Source organism: Crocodylus siamensis, chromosome 8, assembly GCF_052110815.1.
Source record: "Crocodylus siamensis isolate JL-2025a chromosome 8, ASM5211081v1, whole genome shotgun sequence".
In the NCBI taxonomy this organism is placed as follows: Eukaryota; Metazoa; Chordata; order Crocodylia; family Crocodylidae; genus Crocodylus; species Crocodylus siamensis.
In genome coordinates, this window is record NC_143402.1 from 1,895,937 (window position 1) to 1,915,469 (window position 19,533).

Genomic DNA, 19,533 nt, shown 5'->3' on the forward strand with positions numbered 1-19,533 from the left:
GATGAGGGCACAATTTTATGCCAGCCTGGTTAACCTAACATGCCTGGTGATTAATCCAGCCTCTCCCAGATGACCTAATTTTAGATATCATAATTCTCCTTATCTGTTGTCACGACATTCAGCTCAGTCCAGAATCTGAACTCCTACCTGGGAAGATCTGTGTGGCTGGGAGAGAGTGTCTGAGTCATTTGTGAATGCTAGTTATGAACCTTATTCTCTCTCCCTGGGACCCGGGTACATACCAATCATCATGTTCCTGCAAACTGCAATGGAGATAACGATATACAGCCCTTAAAAAAAACTGCAAACCCCCAAACACACCCTGAAGAAATAAGACAGAGGAGAAAGAAGGAGGCACTCTTCTGTTCTGCTTCCATGAACCAAGCAGCCACACAGCCCCGTGGCGGCCAGCGTTGTGCAGTGTCTTGGCCCTTTCTATCAGCACTGGGCTTTACTGGTGCCTAAGGACATCTCAGATATTCTGCCCTATATGTAAGACCCTTGTCGTACCAGATTAGGGGTCCTCAAGCTTTTTAGACTCAAGGCACCCCTGGATAGATTTGAGGCTTCTCCTGGAAAATGCTAGCTCTTAGTTTTCTCCGGGTTTTGGCCCACCAAAAAAAAAATCAGGAGTTTTTCTGTTGCAAAGACCTGAGAAAGACCATGGCTATGGATTTCTATTGGAAATCTCTGGCTTTATCTTGTGAATTAAGGTGGTAAACCTAACAGCACTGACACTGTGTGGCACCCTCGGTGCTGTGGCATCCTGACTGCGAATCGTTGTGCAGGCTGAAGGAAAGTGAGGCTGCAGATCATGAGCGCCTTGGTAAAAACCCTACTGTATGCATATTGTTCATAACAATCGCTGTGATTCTACTTGGACATAAGTGGGCCGACAGCTTTCTGAAAACAAGGGCAAAGACTTTATGTAGAGGAGCCTGGGCCTGATTCTGATTTTTAGTTGTGTGTATGAAACCAGAGTAAATGGAGTTTTACCTAAAATCCAGACCTGGTCCTGGGTGCTGTTTAAGATGCCAGCTATGTTGTCTCCGCTGTGTAACGATATACCTGGCCGTACAACGGACGTCAGCTACTGGCAAAGCACAAAACAATTCAAGGAACATTTCAGATGCATCTTTCGTCTTCTCAGGATGCTTGTCTTTCCAGCTGACATTACATCATTGCAGCCTTTAATAATTTAGCAACTCTCCTATCAGCTCTGATGCAATCTGTGTGTCACACTGGTGCCAGAACAGGAGCAACGGCACTGTGAATCACATCAGTCATTTTCTGTATGTGGTGTTTCGCTCCCCACACAGCAGAGCAAGGTGTGAGCCAGGTCCTGTCCTCGCCATTCACCAAAGAGGGACAAGGATTGCCCGGGGACATAATGGCCCCTGCTCATTACCAGTTTGGCTCTTTCCTGGTTGCGTCTTCTCAGTGAGTGACGTCACCCTCTAGTACCCGGCACCAGAAAGATTAGAGCATCCCCGGCTCATGTGTGCTGTTTCCTGTAGTCATGAGCAGGCCGGGCCAACCTTTTCAGCAGGTGCACCATAGATTAGCCTTGCACCCACTCTGAGTGCCACTACAATCCCCTTCCTCTGCCCATATGCTGCTGCCAAGTTGGCCACCCCTGATCTAGCCCATCTTAGACCTGGGCTCTCCACTGTCCCTACTCTGCACCCCTTCCTCTTGGCTGAATGGCACTGTGGCCTGTGCTGTTCACACACAAGCTTCCCTACAGACCAGTGGGAGTAGTGCTGAAGCGCAGTTGTAGCCCTGATGCTCCACAGCATGTACGAGAATCAAGGTTTGTTCAGTGAAATCTTTTACTGGACCAACAGTGTAGTTGGGAGAAACATTAGACAAGTTTTTGGGCACAACACACCTTTCCTCAGGTCTGGGAAAAGCCTAAGCTAAAGATTAGGTAGAACAATTTTGCTTAGCTCTGTTACATAAATGAAAACAGTCCCTGAAAAAAGAGGGAATGGTGCAATACAGGTCAGTTCTAACTACCGTCTCTGGGCCCTAAACCTCAACAGGAGCTTTTCTTTTCTCCTATGTTGCTAATGAGGCTACGTGGATGTGTTAGCAGGGAAGAGCATCATGCAGTTGTCTAGCGTTCTCAGTGCTGGATGTCCCCTGTGGTCTAATTTCTGGCATCTGATTCTTTTTCTGGCTGTTCACTTCAAAGTTTCCCTAGCAGGCAGCAATCGCAAAGCAAGAGCTGCTGCCCGGGGTTTCTGGGGTGGACCAGGAGCCAAGAAGAGATCCCGACTCTCTCATCTACAGCACCCTGGGAAGGCACCACAGGCCTGGAATATCCCACTGAGTTGCTGAAGGCAGATAAAAGCAGCATTGAGCTCTTCCCAGCTCTCTCTGGCACAACAGTCCCTTCCCTGACAAACTAAGAGGACTCCTCTGGCTCCTATAATTGCATTGTGCTGTTTTCAGTCTCAGTGAGTCTGTCTCCGTGTAAATGTCTCGAGTTAGCGATGTAACAGAGACCTGAATCCTCATTCCCCTCTGTACTGCCAGACAGCTCTTGGGGAATACACCTGGATTTAATACACTGTGGGCTGAACCTTTCATAGACTTTGGTCGGGCCTTTGTTTCAGCTCATCATGAAGCTTGTGGGATCTGATAACAAAATTCAGCCCTCCCACGCCCGGAAGGAAGTGCTATTGATAGCAAAGCAGTACAGTGCAACAGAAAGCTGGGTCTGAGCTCATGGTAGTTAGGCACAGCTTGGTTTCCTGTTTCCGTGGAGCGTGGCAAGACTGCACCCTGCCACCGTCCTTGTTCGGTATCAGTACTGAGCGCCTGACGGATCAGCTGGAAGACGCAGCTGTCAGAGGCATTAAACTGAACATCACTTTGCTCTGAAAGGTTGATGTCTCTGTCTTGTTCGCTTGGTGGAGTGACTTGCTGCAGCTGATGGTCGGTTTGGAGCAGTGCATGTTGGCCAGCATATCAACCAGGACAGAACGAAGTCTCCAGACAATGACTATTTAATACCCTCTCACTCTAGACTATAACCAGCTCATTGTTAGTCTGCGCGGCCATGATACCGAGCAACTATCAAATACTTGGAAAGCCTCATAAGCAGTTCTGAAGGATGTCTGAAAGATGTGGGTGCTTGTATAGCAGCTTGTGTAGTGTTCTGGGCTCGTCAATGGCCTCCGTGGAGACACCCTGACTTAAGCATCACTGGGGACGAGCTGAGAAGTCAGCTCCCCCCATAGACAACTCTCATAGAAGGGGGAAGTGAAGCTGGTGAGGCCTAAGGCCGGTTACCGCCAGGCTGGGTTGTATGGATTAGGGGCTGGGGTACTAGCAAAGAGGGATTTCAGCCAGCTGCAAGCCGGAGAAAGGAGTTTTCTACGAGTGGTTGTGGGGCAGCAGAGAAGCGACCACGGGAGGGAAGAGCGGTTGCTCAAGAAGCATCGCTGAGCAACAGGAACCGAGCAAAGGACTGCCCAGACACTAACCGAAAGAGGCGTTTAACGTGTGAGAAAGAAGTTCCTGTTCCGAGCGTGCAGCCGCAGCCTTGTCCATCTGCTGCTCGGTGCTGCAGGGCAGACAGCCATATAAAGTGAACTTTATAGTCAAGAACATTTTTAAAAAGCATCAAAAGCAGTGGTTCTCAGGGGTTGCCTTGAGGTCCTTTCAAGGGTGCCACGGGGTGCCACGAGTCAGAAGCAGTGCTGTGCAGGATCAGACCCTGCAGCTCAGTACGCCGACAGCGGCAGATGTGGATGCTGTACTGGGAGGACATCAAACCAGGGATTTCTAGAGTGATCCATCCCCCATTCGATACCTTCCCTGGCACCCACCACTTATTGGGCCAGAGATGCCAAAGGACACACAATTCGTGGGATAAACCCAGAGAGTTCAGATGGGAATCTCAGAGATCGAAAACACTCTGCCCTGCTGTGGTCTGGCTGAGCTCTTTGCAGCAGGAGAATGACTGTAGTAGTTTTCTGTAGTCAAACAGCCAGTGAAAGCTCAGAGCCGGCATAGTCCAAGGGGGGTCTGGAGTCTAACGATGGCCCCTGGAGTCTAACAGGGGTGCTTCGAGACTAACAAGGAGCGTCTTGAGTCTAACAGGGGTGCCTGCAGACTGACAAGGAGCGTCTTGAGTCTAACAAGAGGTGTCCTGAGTCTAACAAGGGTGTCGCAGGTTTAACAAGGGATGTCCTGTGTCTAGTAAGGATGCATGGAGTCTAACGCGGGGCAGCGAGTGCGAGAGGGGTGGCGCGGCTCGAACCGGGGGCGCCGGGTCCAGCAGTGCGCTGCACGCGCCCGCCTCCCCGCCACGGGGCGCGCAAGCGCCGCGCCCGGCCACTGGCCCCTCCGCAGCCCCGCCCCCTGGACGTACTGCGTCACGCCGCTCCCCCGCCTCCCCACCTCCAGGGCATGACGGCGCGCCCCCTGCCGCCCCTCCCACCCCCGCGGCCCCGCCCCTCGCCGGCAAGTCACAGCGCTCTCGCGAGACGTGCGTGCGGCCTCCGCTGCGTGCCTCGCCCCGCGCCTCCGGCCGGGCAGAGCCGGGCCCTTCCCTGCCCGCTGCCCCTCATGGCGTCCGACAGCGACACCGAGGAGTTCTACGATGCGCCCGAGGACGTGGACGTGGCCCCGGGCGGCGCCTCGCCCGCGCCGTGAGTGCCGCGCCGCGCCGCGCCGGCCCGGGCTGGGGGGAGCGGGGCGGGTGTGAGGGGACACGGCCGGCTGTGACAGCTGGGAGCCCCCCGCCTCTTCCAGCCTCGAGGCCCCGCGCCACATCATAGGATTCTCGAGGCGGGGCCGGGGGGGCCTGCAGGGACCTTCCTGCCCCGCCCCGCTAGGATCCGATCATGGTGAGACACGCTTATCCGCAGGCTGGGAAACGAGCGAGCGAGCGGTGCTTGGCTGTTGGGAGGTGGCTGCAGACTTCCAAATGCAGCGCCAGCGTGTTCGCTGGCTGCCCTTAACAACCACAGCACTATCAGGGTGGAAGACCGCTTGAGTGGCCAGTGGTGAGAGGAAATCATGAGCACAAAGGACTTGAAGGCGGGTGTGTGGGACCCCAAAAGCCGGCTCTGCAGTCGGCCTGGGAAAGTTTATGTGATGCCAAGTGCACAACCCCTTTGGCTTTGCTGCGTAGTGCCAGGGGTTTGCAAGACCACCTGCAGAGATCCTGCCCCCTCGCCTTCACAGCCCCCGTGCGCTCTCACAGAGATCCTGAGAGTCCCGTCTGGATATAAACATCAGGCTGGTGTGCAACATCCTGAGGGTCCCATTTTGATATAAAAATCAGGCTGGTGTGCAGCAGTAAAGCAAGGCAGCATCTTGTGAAAGGGAAGACGGCGCATGCAGTTATAGGCCTTGCTGATGTATATAACTCAGGAGCCCAAAAGCTGAAAACCATGGATGGAAAGAAAAATAACCGATGCACAAAATGAGACTTCTAGGGAAGTTCTTATGGCTGGTGCAGCGTAACAGTGTCTGTGGGGCTTTGCTGAATAGGTCTTTTTCACTTGTTGTACAACATCATATAGTTGCTGTGTATTGGTGACAGTTTAAAAGTAAAGTCCTAAACTTAAATATCTAAATCATGAAGTATGGTATCTGAAGCTGCAGTATTAACCATGAATTTTTTTTGTGCATTTATCTGTCGCAAACACCACTCTTTGTTTAAAGAACAAAAATGGTGTGCTCTTCTGCTTCTCTATTGAACACGTGTCTGCAGTCCTTGAGTGCTCTATGTCAGGGAAGCTTATTGTCACATGTGCTACATGAAGGAGAAGAAAGCGCATGAGCTGTGTTTTCCTAGCAGTACTCTCAGGCAAACCTAAACCAGCCCTTATTTCAGGGATGCTAGTCCTAGAGTGTAAATTTCCCAGTGTTAATCCTGATCACAGTTAGGCTGCATCATTTAGCAGCCAACTCGAAGCCCCTAGAGCATCGGCTTCTAAAATGTTTGGCCCACAACTCATTGTCAACCACAAAGCAGCAAATGTTGGATGTTTTGTTTTCATAGATACATATGAACACTTCCCTTTTTTGCAGATCAAAAGGAAGTCCTTAGAAATGTTATTCCATTGCTAACCCTTCAACTATAATAAATGTATTGGCTGGGCTTAGTGTCTAGAACCAGCAATGGATGATCGTGCTGGCAAATCAGTAGTGTAAAAGTCTACTAAGAAAATTGAGTAGAGTAGGAAATAAGTGAGACAAGACAGGATAGCTGACTGATTGTGTGCATTGTGATGTTAACTGTTCTTATTTCTTATTCTGATATACAGTAACATAGAAATGACTTCTGTCTTGAAGAGTGTCTTTTGCATTTAACATGTGGGTATGGAAGTCCTTTAATTCATGTTCACATTCTAGAAATGTTTAAGGTGCAAAATTAGAATTTTTTTCTTTGATTCATCTTTTTTGGCTAGTGGTCACTGACACAGAAAATGTTTCTCTTTTCATAAGAGATGGCATCCTACACGGCAGTCTTTAAAAATGTGATGGTTGATTTCTGAGTGTCCTTAGTGTGTTCATGGCGGGGAGGGGGAGATGATAAAAATCTGGGAACTAGCATTTCTTAGATATTTGACTACAATGCAGTTTTCTCCAAAAACATTAAATCCTGACTTTACCATTAATAACGTAGGGCACAGTCATGAATATGTATGTAGCGGCTTGGATGGGAGTGAATCCAGAAAAAGGAACTATAATTTAGCAAAGTGGCAGTCCAAATTCATGGTTTTGCTTTATTATCTGGGAACACAGAGAAAGAGACATAATCCAGGGCTCTGAATACAGGGATAGGTCTAATCCTTTCATTTATATGGAAACCTCTGTGACCTTGGAGTGGCGCACAACCTTTCTTTGTTTTGCTACCTACAAAATAGGGACTATGGTGCCTGCCCACATTGCAGAAGTTGTGTGAAGGCTATTTAATGTCTGTAAATAATTAAAAATTAAAGTGCTAAGTATGACTCACAGAATCAAAGTAGCATGTGTTAGCTGGCTGTGGTTTCAAGTATCTCATTTACTGGATTAGAAGATGAGGGTTATTTTCCCCTGTTTAACGTGGAAAGGGGAGCCCCTCACTTTACAATGAGTATGAGGTGGCAGGGGGTGGGCAGCAGCTGCAGCTCTAGCTCCAACCCCAGGGTTGAGGCTGGAGGCAGCTGCTGACTTTGCACCCCTGCCTCTCCCCCTCCTCCCCCAACACTCCTCCCTTGCAGCCTCAGGACACCACTGCTCTCCTCCACCCCATGCTCTATCTCCCCTTCTGCCTCACTCACTCCTTACCTTTGCTCCATGCCAGCAGGCTCCATCCTTGCTGCAGCACAGAGCATGTGTTCCAGTGCCGGCTCTGTACTGCTGCTATGGGACCAGATGGGAGCCATGATTATGACATGGCTCCAACAGGGATGGAACTTGCAAGGAAGGAGTGGCAGAGCCAAGGGAAGGGAGGTGGAGGGGTAGCTTCAGGGTAAAGACTTTGGGGGGGAGGGGTCAGAGATGGGAGGAAGGGGGTGGAGGCCCAAGGCTGGGGTGGAGTGGAGCAGAAGCAGCATGGAGGTGGGGAAAGGAGGATCAGGGACCTGAGGCTGAGGGGGGCAAGCACAATGGAAGGGTAAGTGGCAGAGGTAGGTGGCAGGGGGCAAGCTCCCTGCCTCTCACTGCCTGCCCTCACTGCTCCCCCTACTGTCTATGCTACCACATGTCCTGTATTGCTTCCCCTACCACCTGCCCCCCCACTGCCTGCCCGATTGCTGTCCCCCATCACCTTTCCCCCCCACTGTCTGCAGTAGTGAGGAGGTGAATTTAAAATGATCCTCCAATAATTAGATTCCATACATGGAAAATTATAATAAATCTGTAAATTTTCTTTATCTAGAATCTAATTATTGGGGGGGTTGTCTTAAATTCATGGTCATCTTGTATTTGGGTAAACATGGTAGCATTCTTCGTACCATATTCGGTAGTCAAAATGCCTGCCTGTCATTGTGTTTGACCTTTCTTGGTATTAATAATTCACATTTTAAAACATGTTTTTTGAAATCCAGGCCGTTCCATCTAGATCAGACAGCAGTTTTTTGTTACCTGTAGTTTAGAAGCCGAACATACTTTTTTATTTCTAGTCCTGACCCTGGAGCTCTGGTTGCACTTGGAGGTTTCAGTTCATATTGGGAAGCTGTGAGAGTAAGAATTGTCTGAAGATTTACCATGTGGAAGAGAGGGTTGGAAAAGCCTTCAAAACACAAGGCACTATGGTAGTCCCTGAAGCTTTGCCAAAGGTGTCTGTATAGCTTAACAAACATTGCAACAGTACTTCCCTTGTTAATTTTTGCTGGCATTCAAGAATGACTCAATTAATTTGTTCCATGGGGAAAAAAAAAACTTTATCAGGTTTGTACCAGCCATTTTTTATATGGTACAACAGTGTGCATGATCTAAATGTGAATGTCCTTGAGTTACTGGGTGCCTGTATATAAACTTCGCGTGCTTGAGTTTTTCCAGACGCTTTTGGCAGTTGCTAATTTAACTTTCCATGCTTTAGCTTAAATATAACAAAGTTGAGATTCACCTAAATATCATGCATACAAGTTAATGTAGTTTTTAATGTTGAGTTTGACAACACACACATACACGAATGCTGCCAGCTTAAAATTGTTTTAATAGAAACAGGCTAATCAACCGTTTGCAAAAATGGCAACGTTTTAACCCTGCAGAACTTTGTGGTTACAGTGCCTTTGCAAATGAGTGTTTCTTGGCTTTCTGCCTTTTTTAGTATGTTGATGTCATGTGTGATAAATGTATTTAATGTCATCTGCAACAAATTATATCACGTTGATGTGTCAACTTGAAAGTTGTATGACCGAAAAGGCTTTTTCAGTATGACCGCTCTTATTTATACCTTGTGTAAGTGATCAGAATGGTAAAAACTGTTTGATAGGACTATGTGAATAATACGTAAGAGAGATTAGCTGTATAATTTTACATTCTGACTTTAAATAGGCTACCAGTGAGATCAAGAATTTAAGGGAAATGGTCTAAACTCCTACGACAAACCAATTAGACACTACAAAGTATTAATGTGCACCCATATCCTGGCTGAGACTAGCCTTGCTCCCAGCTCCTATGTCTTCGGTTTCTACTAAAGGAAGGAATAGAGACAGTGGGATTTTCCTTGAGAAATGCTGCTTGATCTGCTTAGCTGCATGGTTGTACATTTTTATGAGTGAGAACCTCAGGTTTGAAGTAAGGATGATAACCCCCTTGGTTTCTACAGGTTTTCTGCTTCTACATTTTTAAGTTTCTAATGTTTGTGGTTCCAGGGCTCAGCTCAGAATATTGTCAGCATTGCTTTACCTTGCTGAACAGAAAGCATAAAATATTCGCATAGGAGATGTAAGCTTTAGGCTTGGCCAACCCGTGGCATGCATGCCAGAAGTGGCACAGGCACCTGCATATTGGATATGGCAGATCGGGCAGGGGATTGCATTGGCCCTTGGGAGAGGGTACAGGGCTTACCCTGTGGCATACCAGCCAAAATGGTTGGGTGTCGTGGTTTACCTGAAGGGGGTGTTGATTCTGAAGTCTAATGATGATATGAATATCGCTATTTATTTCCGTACAGAATATATGGGAGAAAATATTTAGGTCACAAGATAAATGTTATGGATGAGGAAAAACAATTTCCAGGTCATCTAGTTTCTCCCTGCAGGGGCAAATCAGATTTCCCTAATGTATATTCTTCATGGCTTTTTTCCAAACAACTTAGAGATGGCTCAGATAATGTGGTTTCCACTACATAATCAGAGAGACTGTTCTGGAAGTCTTTTTTTTTTTTTTTTAAACCAGTTTCTCATCTCATAATGCTGACGCTTAAGGTATGTCCAAGCACATGCATGGCCACACTTCATATAGATGTGCCGAAGCGAGCTTTAAGTTAGTGCTCAGGTAACAAAACAATGTAGTTGCAGCAGCTCAGCTGAGCATACTTGCTGGTTTCTGAGTAGCTTTTGTAGTGCTTAGTGGTGGCTGCCTTGTTGTTAAAAGGCAGCTCTGGTATGCCTGCAGGAGCTGCAGCCCTGTACACGTGCATTTAGTTTTACTCCTGGCCTTGGAGGAGAATCACTGGTCTAGTGCCAGTCCATAAAACTTACCTTAAGAGCTGATGTGTGGTGTGCCCAGAATGTTTAAGACTTTTTTTTTTTTAACTACCTAAATCTACAAACAATTTGAGAGAATGCACAAAGTTTGCTCATTCTCATTGAAGATCTGACCATTTATTTTACAGCTGCAGTGCTATGTTGGAATTAGACATCTTGGAGAAGGGAGAGATTCTCTTCCACACCCTCTCCAGCAGCACTCTTAGGAAGGCTGTGTTTATACATCACAGGCTGCTGCTTTTATTGACAAGCCAGCTTGATTACAGATGTCTTAACTTATTGTTTGGAAGGAGTTGCTGACATTCCATAAAAGCCAGTAATTTGCGTGCCTAATTTTGGAGTCCAAAGCTGGCATTTTGGCAGAAACAGAATACAGGGGGAGTCTCGGTAGATAATGAATGGGCATCTTTACGCTAGCAGCCCTTCAGGATGTTGATTAGCTTTGAAATTTTTTCTTGATGTATTATTTTATTCAATACTTACAGCATCCTAAGTAATGAACAGGAACTGTAATTCTATGTAGCAATGATATTTTTGCATTGTAACAATATCAGGCATAAAATCAGTTGAACCAGTCCTACGGCCCGCATAGAGCACAAGTGGTAAAGTCATTTGAAACCTTTCTGGTCACTCATTAAAAAAAAAAAGTCACGATTCCTGTCTACAAGATCTTAAGTCTGTCATTACATTTAACTCGGCCTTAAGCAAATACCCATGGATTGCAGCCAAATATTAAATCATACCTTTGAAGGAATGCTCTAATATCACAAGTAGAGAGAGATAGCTGCGTTAATCTGAAGTCAAATAGAAAGCAGGGCAGGGTGTTGCCTGCAAAAGCTCCATACCTTTCTGAACAAGTTGTTTTTAAGGTGCCACTCTGCCCTGCCTTCTGTTTAATCACAGTGATATATTCCACACTGAATAGCTTTTAAAAATATTGTGTCTTTTCCTAATGCTGACTCAGTTTTTCTGGGGTAGCAACACTGAGAGTGCTAGGGAAGATGGAGTTCCTTCAGTTCCTCTCCCTCCCCCCTCCTGTTTTAAATCCCTTGTTTAACAGCATCCTGAGCAGATCTCTTCAATACAGAGCTTCAGAAAGTGATTCCACGAGTCCTGTCTAGATGAGGGGTCTTGAAATTGGTAGCTCTCATAGTGCTGACTCAGTATTAGTGACAGCCAGATGTTTGGGAAATCTTGTAACAGTTGATAGGCTGAGTATCCTTTGTAACTCCAACGCTTATAGTGGGAAAAAGAGCACACTACTAAAGAACCTGATGGCATGCTAAAGGAAGGGCATAAAACAAAGGAAAGATTAATTGCACATATAGACTGGATCTGGCATGTGGCCTTTTCTCTGTTCCTCCACTTGCTAAATATAAAGTCAGCCACAAACCAAAGCCATGATGAGAAACTTCTTGTGCAACAACGTGTTTTATGTTAGAACTTCTTACAAGAAAGTGAAACGGTGTAATAAGTTTTGAAAAGGAATTTGACTTGGGACAAAATAAAAACATCCTCAGTGTCATTAACTAGGATAAATATTTACAAAAACTTCAAACACCATGCTTTATAGGGCTGCACAAAGCTTTGGTTGCTGATTCAGTTCAGAGGAGATTTGGCCCAATTCAGTGGCTGAATCTCTGAATCCAAATCGAGTCAGGTGACCCTTTAATCTCTCTGAATGAAATTGGAAGCCTGTGATTCGAATCAGAGAGATTTGATGATTCGGCCATAGATCCAGCTTTAGATTTATTTAATACGTACCGTGAGGTAACAGGCGTGGCTCATGAATGCTAAGATGGTGGGACAGATGGAGTGTCCCACAGGAATACTTCTGGATCCGCCCCCCCAGCTCAGCCACTCTTTTGCACCCGGGGTCCGCTCACGGCCAATAACTGGGGTCCCCCGTGTGCTTGGCAGTGGACACCCCCACGTGCTCCTGTGGCACGCTCCATCCACCCCACCATCTCAGCGTTCATGAGCACACCTGGTACCTGAAGGTACATAGAAAAAACATACAAAGCTGTGTTTCTGCCCAAATCGTTGATTCTCCTAACCGGAATCAAATCTTCAGATTCGGCCAAATAGAATCGGGACAGTGATCTGAATCAGCGAATCGAATCACTGTCCCCTGCATCGGGCCAAATCCAAATCAAATACTGCCTGCTTCACACACCCCATTGCTTTAGTGTGCAGGCCAAACGCTGATTTTTTTTTTTTTTTTCCTGGAGTTATTCCCAGACAGTCCCTAGGGTTGTGGTGGTAATTTTAAACCTTCTTTTGAAGCAGAGTACTGGTCATTATTGGAGACCAGGTGACCTGCTGGATTTTTCTGACAATTTCTTTGTTAACCTATTTCCAGAATGGCATTTGAAAATCAATAGCAACCAGTGGCAAGGCTTTTGTTTTCAAAGCATGCAGCATTAATTATGTCCCTGTAATGCTTCGCCCAACTTGAGCCATTCTGCATCAGCTGAAGCTCATGAACACTGTCCAAGGGTAGCTCGAGTCCAGTGCATTGCAGTTATGTATCCTGGTGTTTACAGGGGTGCAGAATCCTGCAGTGAGAACTGCATCGGGAATAGGCAGAGCCTCCAGGCCAGCCCTAGGTCAGAGGAAGGAGGAAAGCATTACATGCTACTGCTGTCGACTAAAAATGACAGACCAGCAACGGATACCCTCACTGGGGTAGGCTGACTGTGCAAGATACCGGTCTAGTCTTTTGCCAGTCAACATCTCCCTTTAGCACAGACTGAACCTAAATAAGTTTGGTAAGAGGCTATTTGGGGGTGAAGATATTAATCTTCATAAAGTTTCTGTTCTTGCTTGAGAGACCCTGCTAGCGTGGAACTGCCCAATAATGGAAAGAGGGAAGAAGGTCTTTTGCAGTCTGGGCAGCTGTAAGATGGATTGGGAGCCTGAAGGAAAGCAAAAGAAAATTCTTCAGGAAGCTGCTGATAATTTCAAATGGAGTGACTGAAATTTCTAATTAACTGTACTGTCCTGTTGGCGCTGTCTTGGACTCCCACTTTATAACAGCCTTGAGCCCCTTTTGTTCAAATAAGAGGGCAATAGCAATGATACAGTAACCTGAATTAGCTACTCTGTGCATTTCTTTATTTGCAGGTAGCTAAAAATTGATTTTTATCTAAAACCATTTTTATGAAATCCATTATACAGAGATGCTCCTGTACCAGTTAGATAATGGCATCGTAGATAAACTTCCTAGTTGAATATAAGAGTATATTTGCCAGTACATTCATAACTAATAATGGAATTTAGCTAATTTATCTTTTTTTTTTTTTTTGCGTCAAGTTCTTTCCATTGCTGGCATCACATTAAAAGACTAATGGATTAAATTTTTCATGCAAGCTCAAGATCATCAAACTGATCTTTGCAACAAAATCGCCATGTATTCTAGCATTATTATTAGGAGTTGTATTAAACTTTTTTTCCCTGAAGAAAATTGGTATTGAGATACAATACTTGTAAAAACATCAGTGGAGGATGAATAGAAATGAAAAAAGAAGAAATCTGATCATTGTAGGAGGCTGGGAAAATAAAGGAGACCAGAACATAGAAACAGAGAAATAAGGCTGGGAGGGACCTTGAGATCAATGTTAATGAAAAAATGTTAGGCAGGAAGTATATTTTCCATCTTTTTTTTTTCTTTTGTGGTATATTTGATGTTATAACTGCATAAAAACACCAAACACCTTGTGTTGTGGGGGGGGGCGATTGGGACATTTTTTTCATTTAATTTATTTATAATTAGCATACAGGTCTCATGAATAGGGTTTTTATTGTTAGTTCAAGTACACTACCAGCTGATCTACAAGAATAGTTTTACTACATCCAATAGTAATTATAAAGAATAATGTTTTATTCTAAATGAATACAAAAGCAACATAAAAGCTTATATTATAGAAAATACAGTTTTTATTCCACATTGTGACCAAATGTTATGTTTCATTTTGTAGTACCCTCAGCAGTTTTATGATACTGTTCTCCATGCTCTTTTCCTGAGGGATTCTGTATGTTTCAGTAATAAATCAAATGGAAAATAATATTTAATTTAGTTTCCAGAAGAATCTGCAGTTAATTTACTAAACATATCATTTTGAATCTCGAGATAATTGGCTGATAGGAGGCAAGAAAAACAACTATATTTGTCATATCCCATATCATCAGCAAATAAGTAATCTGTTGAGAGGGTGTTTCCCTGCTTGATAGTTTTGTGCCTATACCTCACATTTTAATATTACTTTGTGCCATGTAGAGTAAGCTAGATATTTTTGGTTGTTATGGTTATTTAGATGATACACCACCTAACTGGGACTCTATTATCCTGTCTCTGTATGGAGATGAGTCTACCGAGGCTCCACTTTGTTCAGGCCCTTAGCACCACTGTAATAATCACGATTAATAACACTAAGAAATAAAATAGAGCTGATATTTGTAGCTTTAGTGACAGTACTACTTATAATATTTCTCCCTTTCCTTTTCAATTGAAAATGAAGGGATTTTAGTACAGTTTCAAGTCCTAGTACTTCAAGAGCGATGTGGTTCTAGATAGCTGATTTGACTCATGAATATAGGGTTGTTAACTTTTTCAGATGAATCCTAATTTATTGTCCTGAAGTCCCTGAATGTTTACTTCTGGGGTAGTATATGTTGATCTATGAAACAAAAAAAAAAATCTATGTTACAAATATTCTATATGCTCTGGGCATACATAAACAGAAATATCTCTAATTTTATAGTGAACTTAAAATTCAGATTTTTTTAAAAGGATCTTGTCAACTTGAAACCTAATGATATTTTTAAAAGAGCTAAAAACATTTTTGGATACTTTATTTTTATCTGCATATATTTTGAGGAATGGGATTTTTGTTTAACTTTCTTTCATGAAGGTTCTACACAAACAGCATTTGCTTTATACAGAGTGCTTTAAGAGGTCTAAATTAAACTGAGATTTTCTAAATAATTTATTTAGCATATTTTTGACAAAAAGAAAGTTGAAATAAAAGTCTTGTCTTTCTGAATTGTTATCCCTTACAATTATCATTTTTGAAGAAAGTGGAGGAGTAGGATGTTGGAATAAAAAACTCTTATTCAAGGAAGAGTTAAAAACATGAATAGATGTATTACAGAATAATGCTCAGTGATCTCTGCTGCCGGTCAAAGCAGCTCATACATTCTTGCCAACAATTTTAGATTTTATTCCCCATAAGCCTGAAACCATAGTTTTTACTGGTGTAATACAAGTAGGTTTTTTTCCCCCACATCTAAGTAACTTTAGAGGTTCCTTAGTCAACACAAGTAGTACTTTTCGATATGAGAGTCTTCTACCTACAACACCAGAAATGAAGAACAAGCTTGGTGTTTGGGTCTGTTGCAAAAGTCCAACCAGTATGCTTCCCGTTACTGGCTCCCAGACTGCCCCTCTAATAAAACACCACAGCATCATGTGTATTCAGCATCCCATGTTTCAAAAGGGCTGCAGGGGTGCTTGTTTGGCAAATTTCAGTTGCCACCACTTTGAAATACAGGATGCTGAATACACGTGGTGGTGAAGCACACTGGAGTTTCCAGTTAGATTATTAATTGATTCTGCTCGTATAGGCATCCCTAGTGACCTAGAGGCAGTTCAATGATAGCTAATCCCTTTCTCTAATTACATTTACGTGATGTTACACCAGATAGATGCTAACATGTTTTTGGCCCAGAGTATGAACTTCTGAAGGCCCAGTGTAGAAAGCTGTTTTCCTCTTGTGTTGCCATTGTGGAAGTGTCCACATTTCAGTCCAGGTTCATTTGACATCTTGGTTGCAGTGCTCACAGGGAGCTCGAAGAGTAAAAGGGCACGTCAGAGAGGATGCAAGAGGTCTGAATTGAAGTACTTACCTGCACCGTTTTTGAGTTTCCACTTTTGTTCTTAGTGAAGGCTTCAGTTTTCAGTGGTGTCTATCTGGCATCTGTCATGAGCAATTTTTTTTAATACCTTCTTATTAGAACCGTTCAGCGGATGTAGACACAGAATAGCATAACTTGTGCAAGAAAAATGAGGGCAGGGGGCTCATCTGATGCTCAGATTCTGAGAAACGGCTTTTGGCTGGAATAGTCTGAGATTACCGCAGTTGGAGTCCCAGCTCCTATTTAATTTCAGTGGAAATTGAGCATTTCGTTCCTTCTAGCTCCCTGGGAAATCCCTGGTAAGGTTATTTCAACATTATGACAACTACTACTAATTTAACTCTCGGCAAGTCTACAGCAGCTAGGCCCCCTCATATCTTTTTGCTGCCAGAGCTATTCTAGTTCCCCTGAATATTTCAGTGGAAGTTGCTGGCTGTTTTCTGGCAGAGTTTGGGCATGGGGGGTGAGTTTTTTCACACCCCTAACCAAAGTAACAATGTCAGCAGTATTTTGTTAGGTGGGCAAGAGCTAAGAGTTAATGACCTTGCAGCATAATTTCTATGGGTTTTTTTTTTTGGGTGCGGGGGGATTGTTGTTGTTTTTAACGTACAAGAGGCAAACAGTATTTTCAGTCTGAAAATGTAAAGTAAACCACCACTAAAGAGGAAAATGCTCACAGTAATAATTTAACATGAGACTTCCGTTAAGTAAATAAGGAAGGATTTATTTTTGGAGCGTTAAGTACTTTTTTGCATGTTTTTTAATCTAAATTACTGTTTTCTCTTTCGAACAGGTCACCGACAAAAGTTGGGTCCCATATATTAAAGGTGCGTCTTTTAATATACCCTTTAAACATCTGTCGAACCGTAAATATAATGAAATTAATTCCTTGATGTTGAGTCATCCTATTTTACCATAGAAGTCTAGTCGGGTAGAAAACAGCAAATTAACTTTCCTAGCCATGGGGTTTTTTTCTTTTTTACACCTCTTATGAAGATGAAACTTTTGTTCTTTTTCTGAAACTATAGGTGAACTAATATACTTTGATTTGAGGGTTCATACATTTGTGTTCTTAATTGCATCTGCCATGTGTTTCCACTGTTTAAGTTGTGTGGAATTACTGGCCCCGTTCTTTTGTTGCGTTACAGAAGTATACGTGAACAAGTACAGGAAAATGTTTGCAGTTTTGTTTATCTTGATGATTGATTTATTTCAGATCATTGATTTTGTTTTTCCCTTCTGTTACTAAAATAACACTAGAAATTTTAGGAAAGTGTTCATGCTTTAAAAGCTACTGCTTTAGGTTACATGAAACCAAAGCACTAAATTTAGCTGATCGAAGCAGCATCACTGCTTCCCACGCAGATAATTAGTATGCTGCACCTATGCACAATGATAACACAGCTGAATCTCTGACATGTACTAAGTAGGTCAGGTGTTGGTACCAGTATATTTGCAGATAAAATTCATGATATAGCTTGGGAGAAGGGCCAAAGATTATGCCACCATCTTTTAAAGGGAGTAAAGGAATCCAAGCATTATGTCCCAGAGTGTTATGCAGTTGGCAATGGAAGAGGCAGCAAATAAGTTGCCACAGCTAGTGGCACGTCTGCGTTGCATCTGTAGTGCCAGGCTTTAGAAAAAGAACGTTCAGTGTCTTTAATACTAACATTGCATTTGTAGATTTCTTACTGAGGTATTGAGATTAAAGAGGATATTCGTTGATGATGAAGTGTTGAATGTTTGAACTTGTTAATAGTGTCTTTTTTCTCAAATCTGAGGTAAAGTTCCTCCTCCTCCCCCTGCCCCATTTATTATGGGGAGGGATAGGCAAGAGAAAGCCCTCTGTCATGGATTTGAGTACAAGATGGGAGGAGGCTGGGGTGATGGGACTGCTGGAGCTCCGACTCTAGCCTCAACCCAGGTTTTGTGTTGGAGTTGCATCCTCTCTCTTCCCCTCCTCCCCCCCTAGCCCCACCACCAGTGGGGTAGGCATGGGAGGGTGGGGGGTGGACATCAGGGCATACAGGCATGGGGGGATGACACGGGGATGGGATGACACATTGGCAGCAAGGGCCAAAGTTTAGGCCATTTAACTCCCCCTATCACCTGCCCCTCTGCAGGGTGGTGGGTGGAGGTAACAAATTTAAGATTTCCCTTCAATAATTAGGTTCTATACATGGGAAATTAAAATAAGTTTATGAATTTTTCTGTATATAGAATCTAATTATTGGAGGGTCACATTAAATTCAAAGTTGTCTTGTATTTGGGTAAATGTAGTTCCATGTTTACCCTGACTAAAATTAGCACATGTTGAAACAGATTGAGTTGGATTTATGTAGCCTTGACTCAACTGAGAAATTTTAGTTGTAATCTAGTCTTTTTTATTGTATATATTCTCTAGATGCTGTTACTTAATTGCTAATAAGGTTCTCGGTTTTACAAATTTTCCTTATGGGGTGCTTTTCTAAATCTCTTCACCTTCAAAAATCTGCTTTGGAAAACACAGTGCTGTTCTCTTCTCTGCTCGGTACCATATCGGTTTATTAAACTTGTGACTAACAGTACAGTGTGCCTTGGAGGAGTCTGAGCTCTTTCACAAGTTCAAAGTCTAACGGGTGTGTTAAGGTCAACAAGTGAAAATTTAAAAAAAGGGAGGGAGGGCTTGTTACTGTAGTGGTTATTGCTGTGAATTTTATCACAGCAATAGTATATACTATTTTGTCACCTTTGAAGAACACCTTGGCTTAAAATGAGTAATTTGTTTGTTAATGGAGGTTTAGTTTACAAAGGTGCCTAAACAACACTGGTGTTGCTGCAGTATGTGTTAGTACAGATTCCTGGACTGAGATTTGCAAAAATGAGTGCCTCAAGATAAGCTGTCGAAAGTAAATTGGAATCCCTCTGGCTTCCGTGGGCTCTACTGGAAGCTGGGCTTTCCTGAAAATTAGGAAAGCTAATTTGGATATCTTATTATGTATTCAGGTTCCTGCAATATAGGCTCCTACTTTTTGGAAACTTGCCTTGTTAACCCCTCCCTCTCCTCCCCATTTACAGTTGTGCATTGTGCTGCGGTCCCTCCGTTCATCATTAGGCCACAAAAATGTTGATGTCTAGTTTTAATTGTGCCTGGTCCATGATTTTATTATAAACTAAACTTCTTTTTATATTGGCATAAAAAGAATTTGGTCTCATACTAACTGTTTCCCAGTGTTGGTATGGCTTAATATGCTAATTAGCATAGAAAAAATAAAACTGCTTGTGCAGTCATACTAGAAAAGTCACCCTTTGAAATCTTAGCAAGACAAGTGCAGGTTGGCAGAGTAGAGGGCCTGGGCCTTGCTTGGTAAACAGTAATTCTTCAGGTGCTCTAAAATATGAAGTGTATGTGTATCACGTGGAACGTCTTCAGAAATGCAGTAAGAGGTTTGAGCAGGAGGGGAGGTGG

The 19,533-nt window shown here is 43.8% G+C and overlaps 1 protein-coding gene across 1 annotated transcript in view; it reads left to right on the top strand.

Moving 5' to 3' along the window:
• Positions 1-4,482: 4,482 nt before the first annotated feature.
• The window catches only part of WDR44 (WD repeat domain 44), a 44,127-nt gene continuing 29,076 nt past the window's right edge, over positions 4,483-19,533 (top strand). The window contains exons 1-2 of the mRNA XM_090059871.1: positions 4,483-4,664; positions 16,879-16,912. Coding sequence (XP_089915997.1) covers positions 4,582-4,664; positions 16,879-16,912 — 117 coding nt within the window. The 5' untranslated portion in view covers positions 4,483-4,581. The remainder of the gene's footprint in view (positions 4,665-16,878; positions 16,913-19,533) is intronic.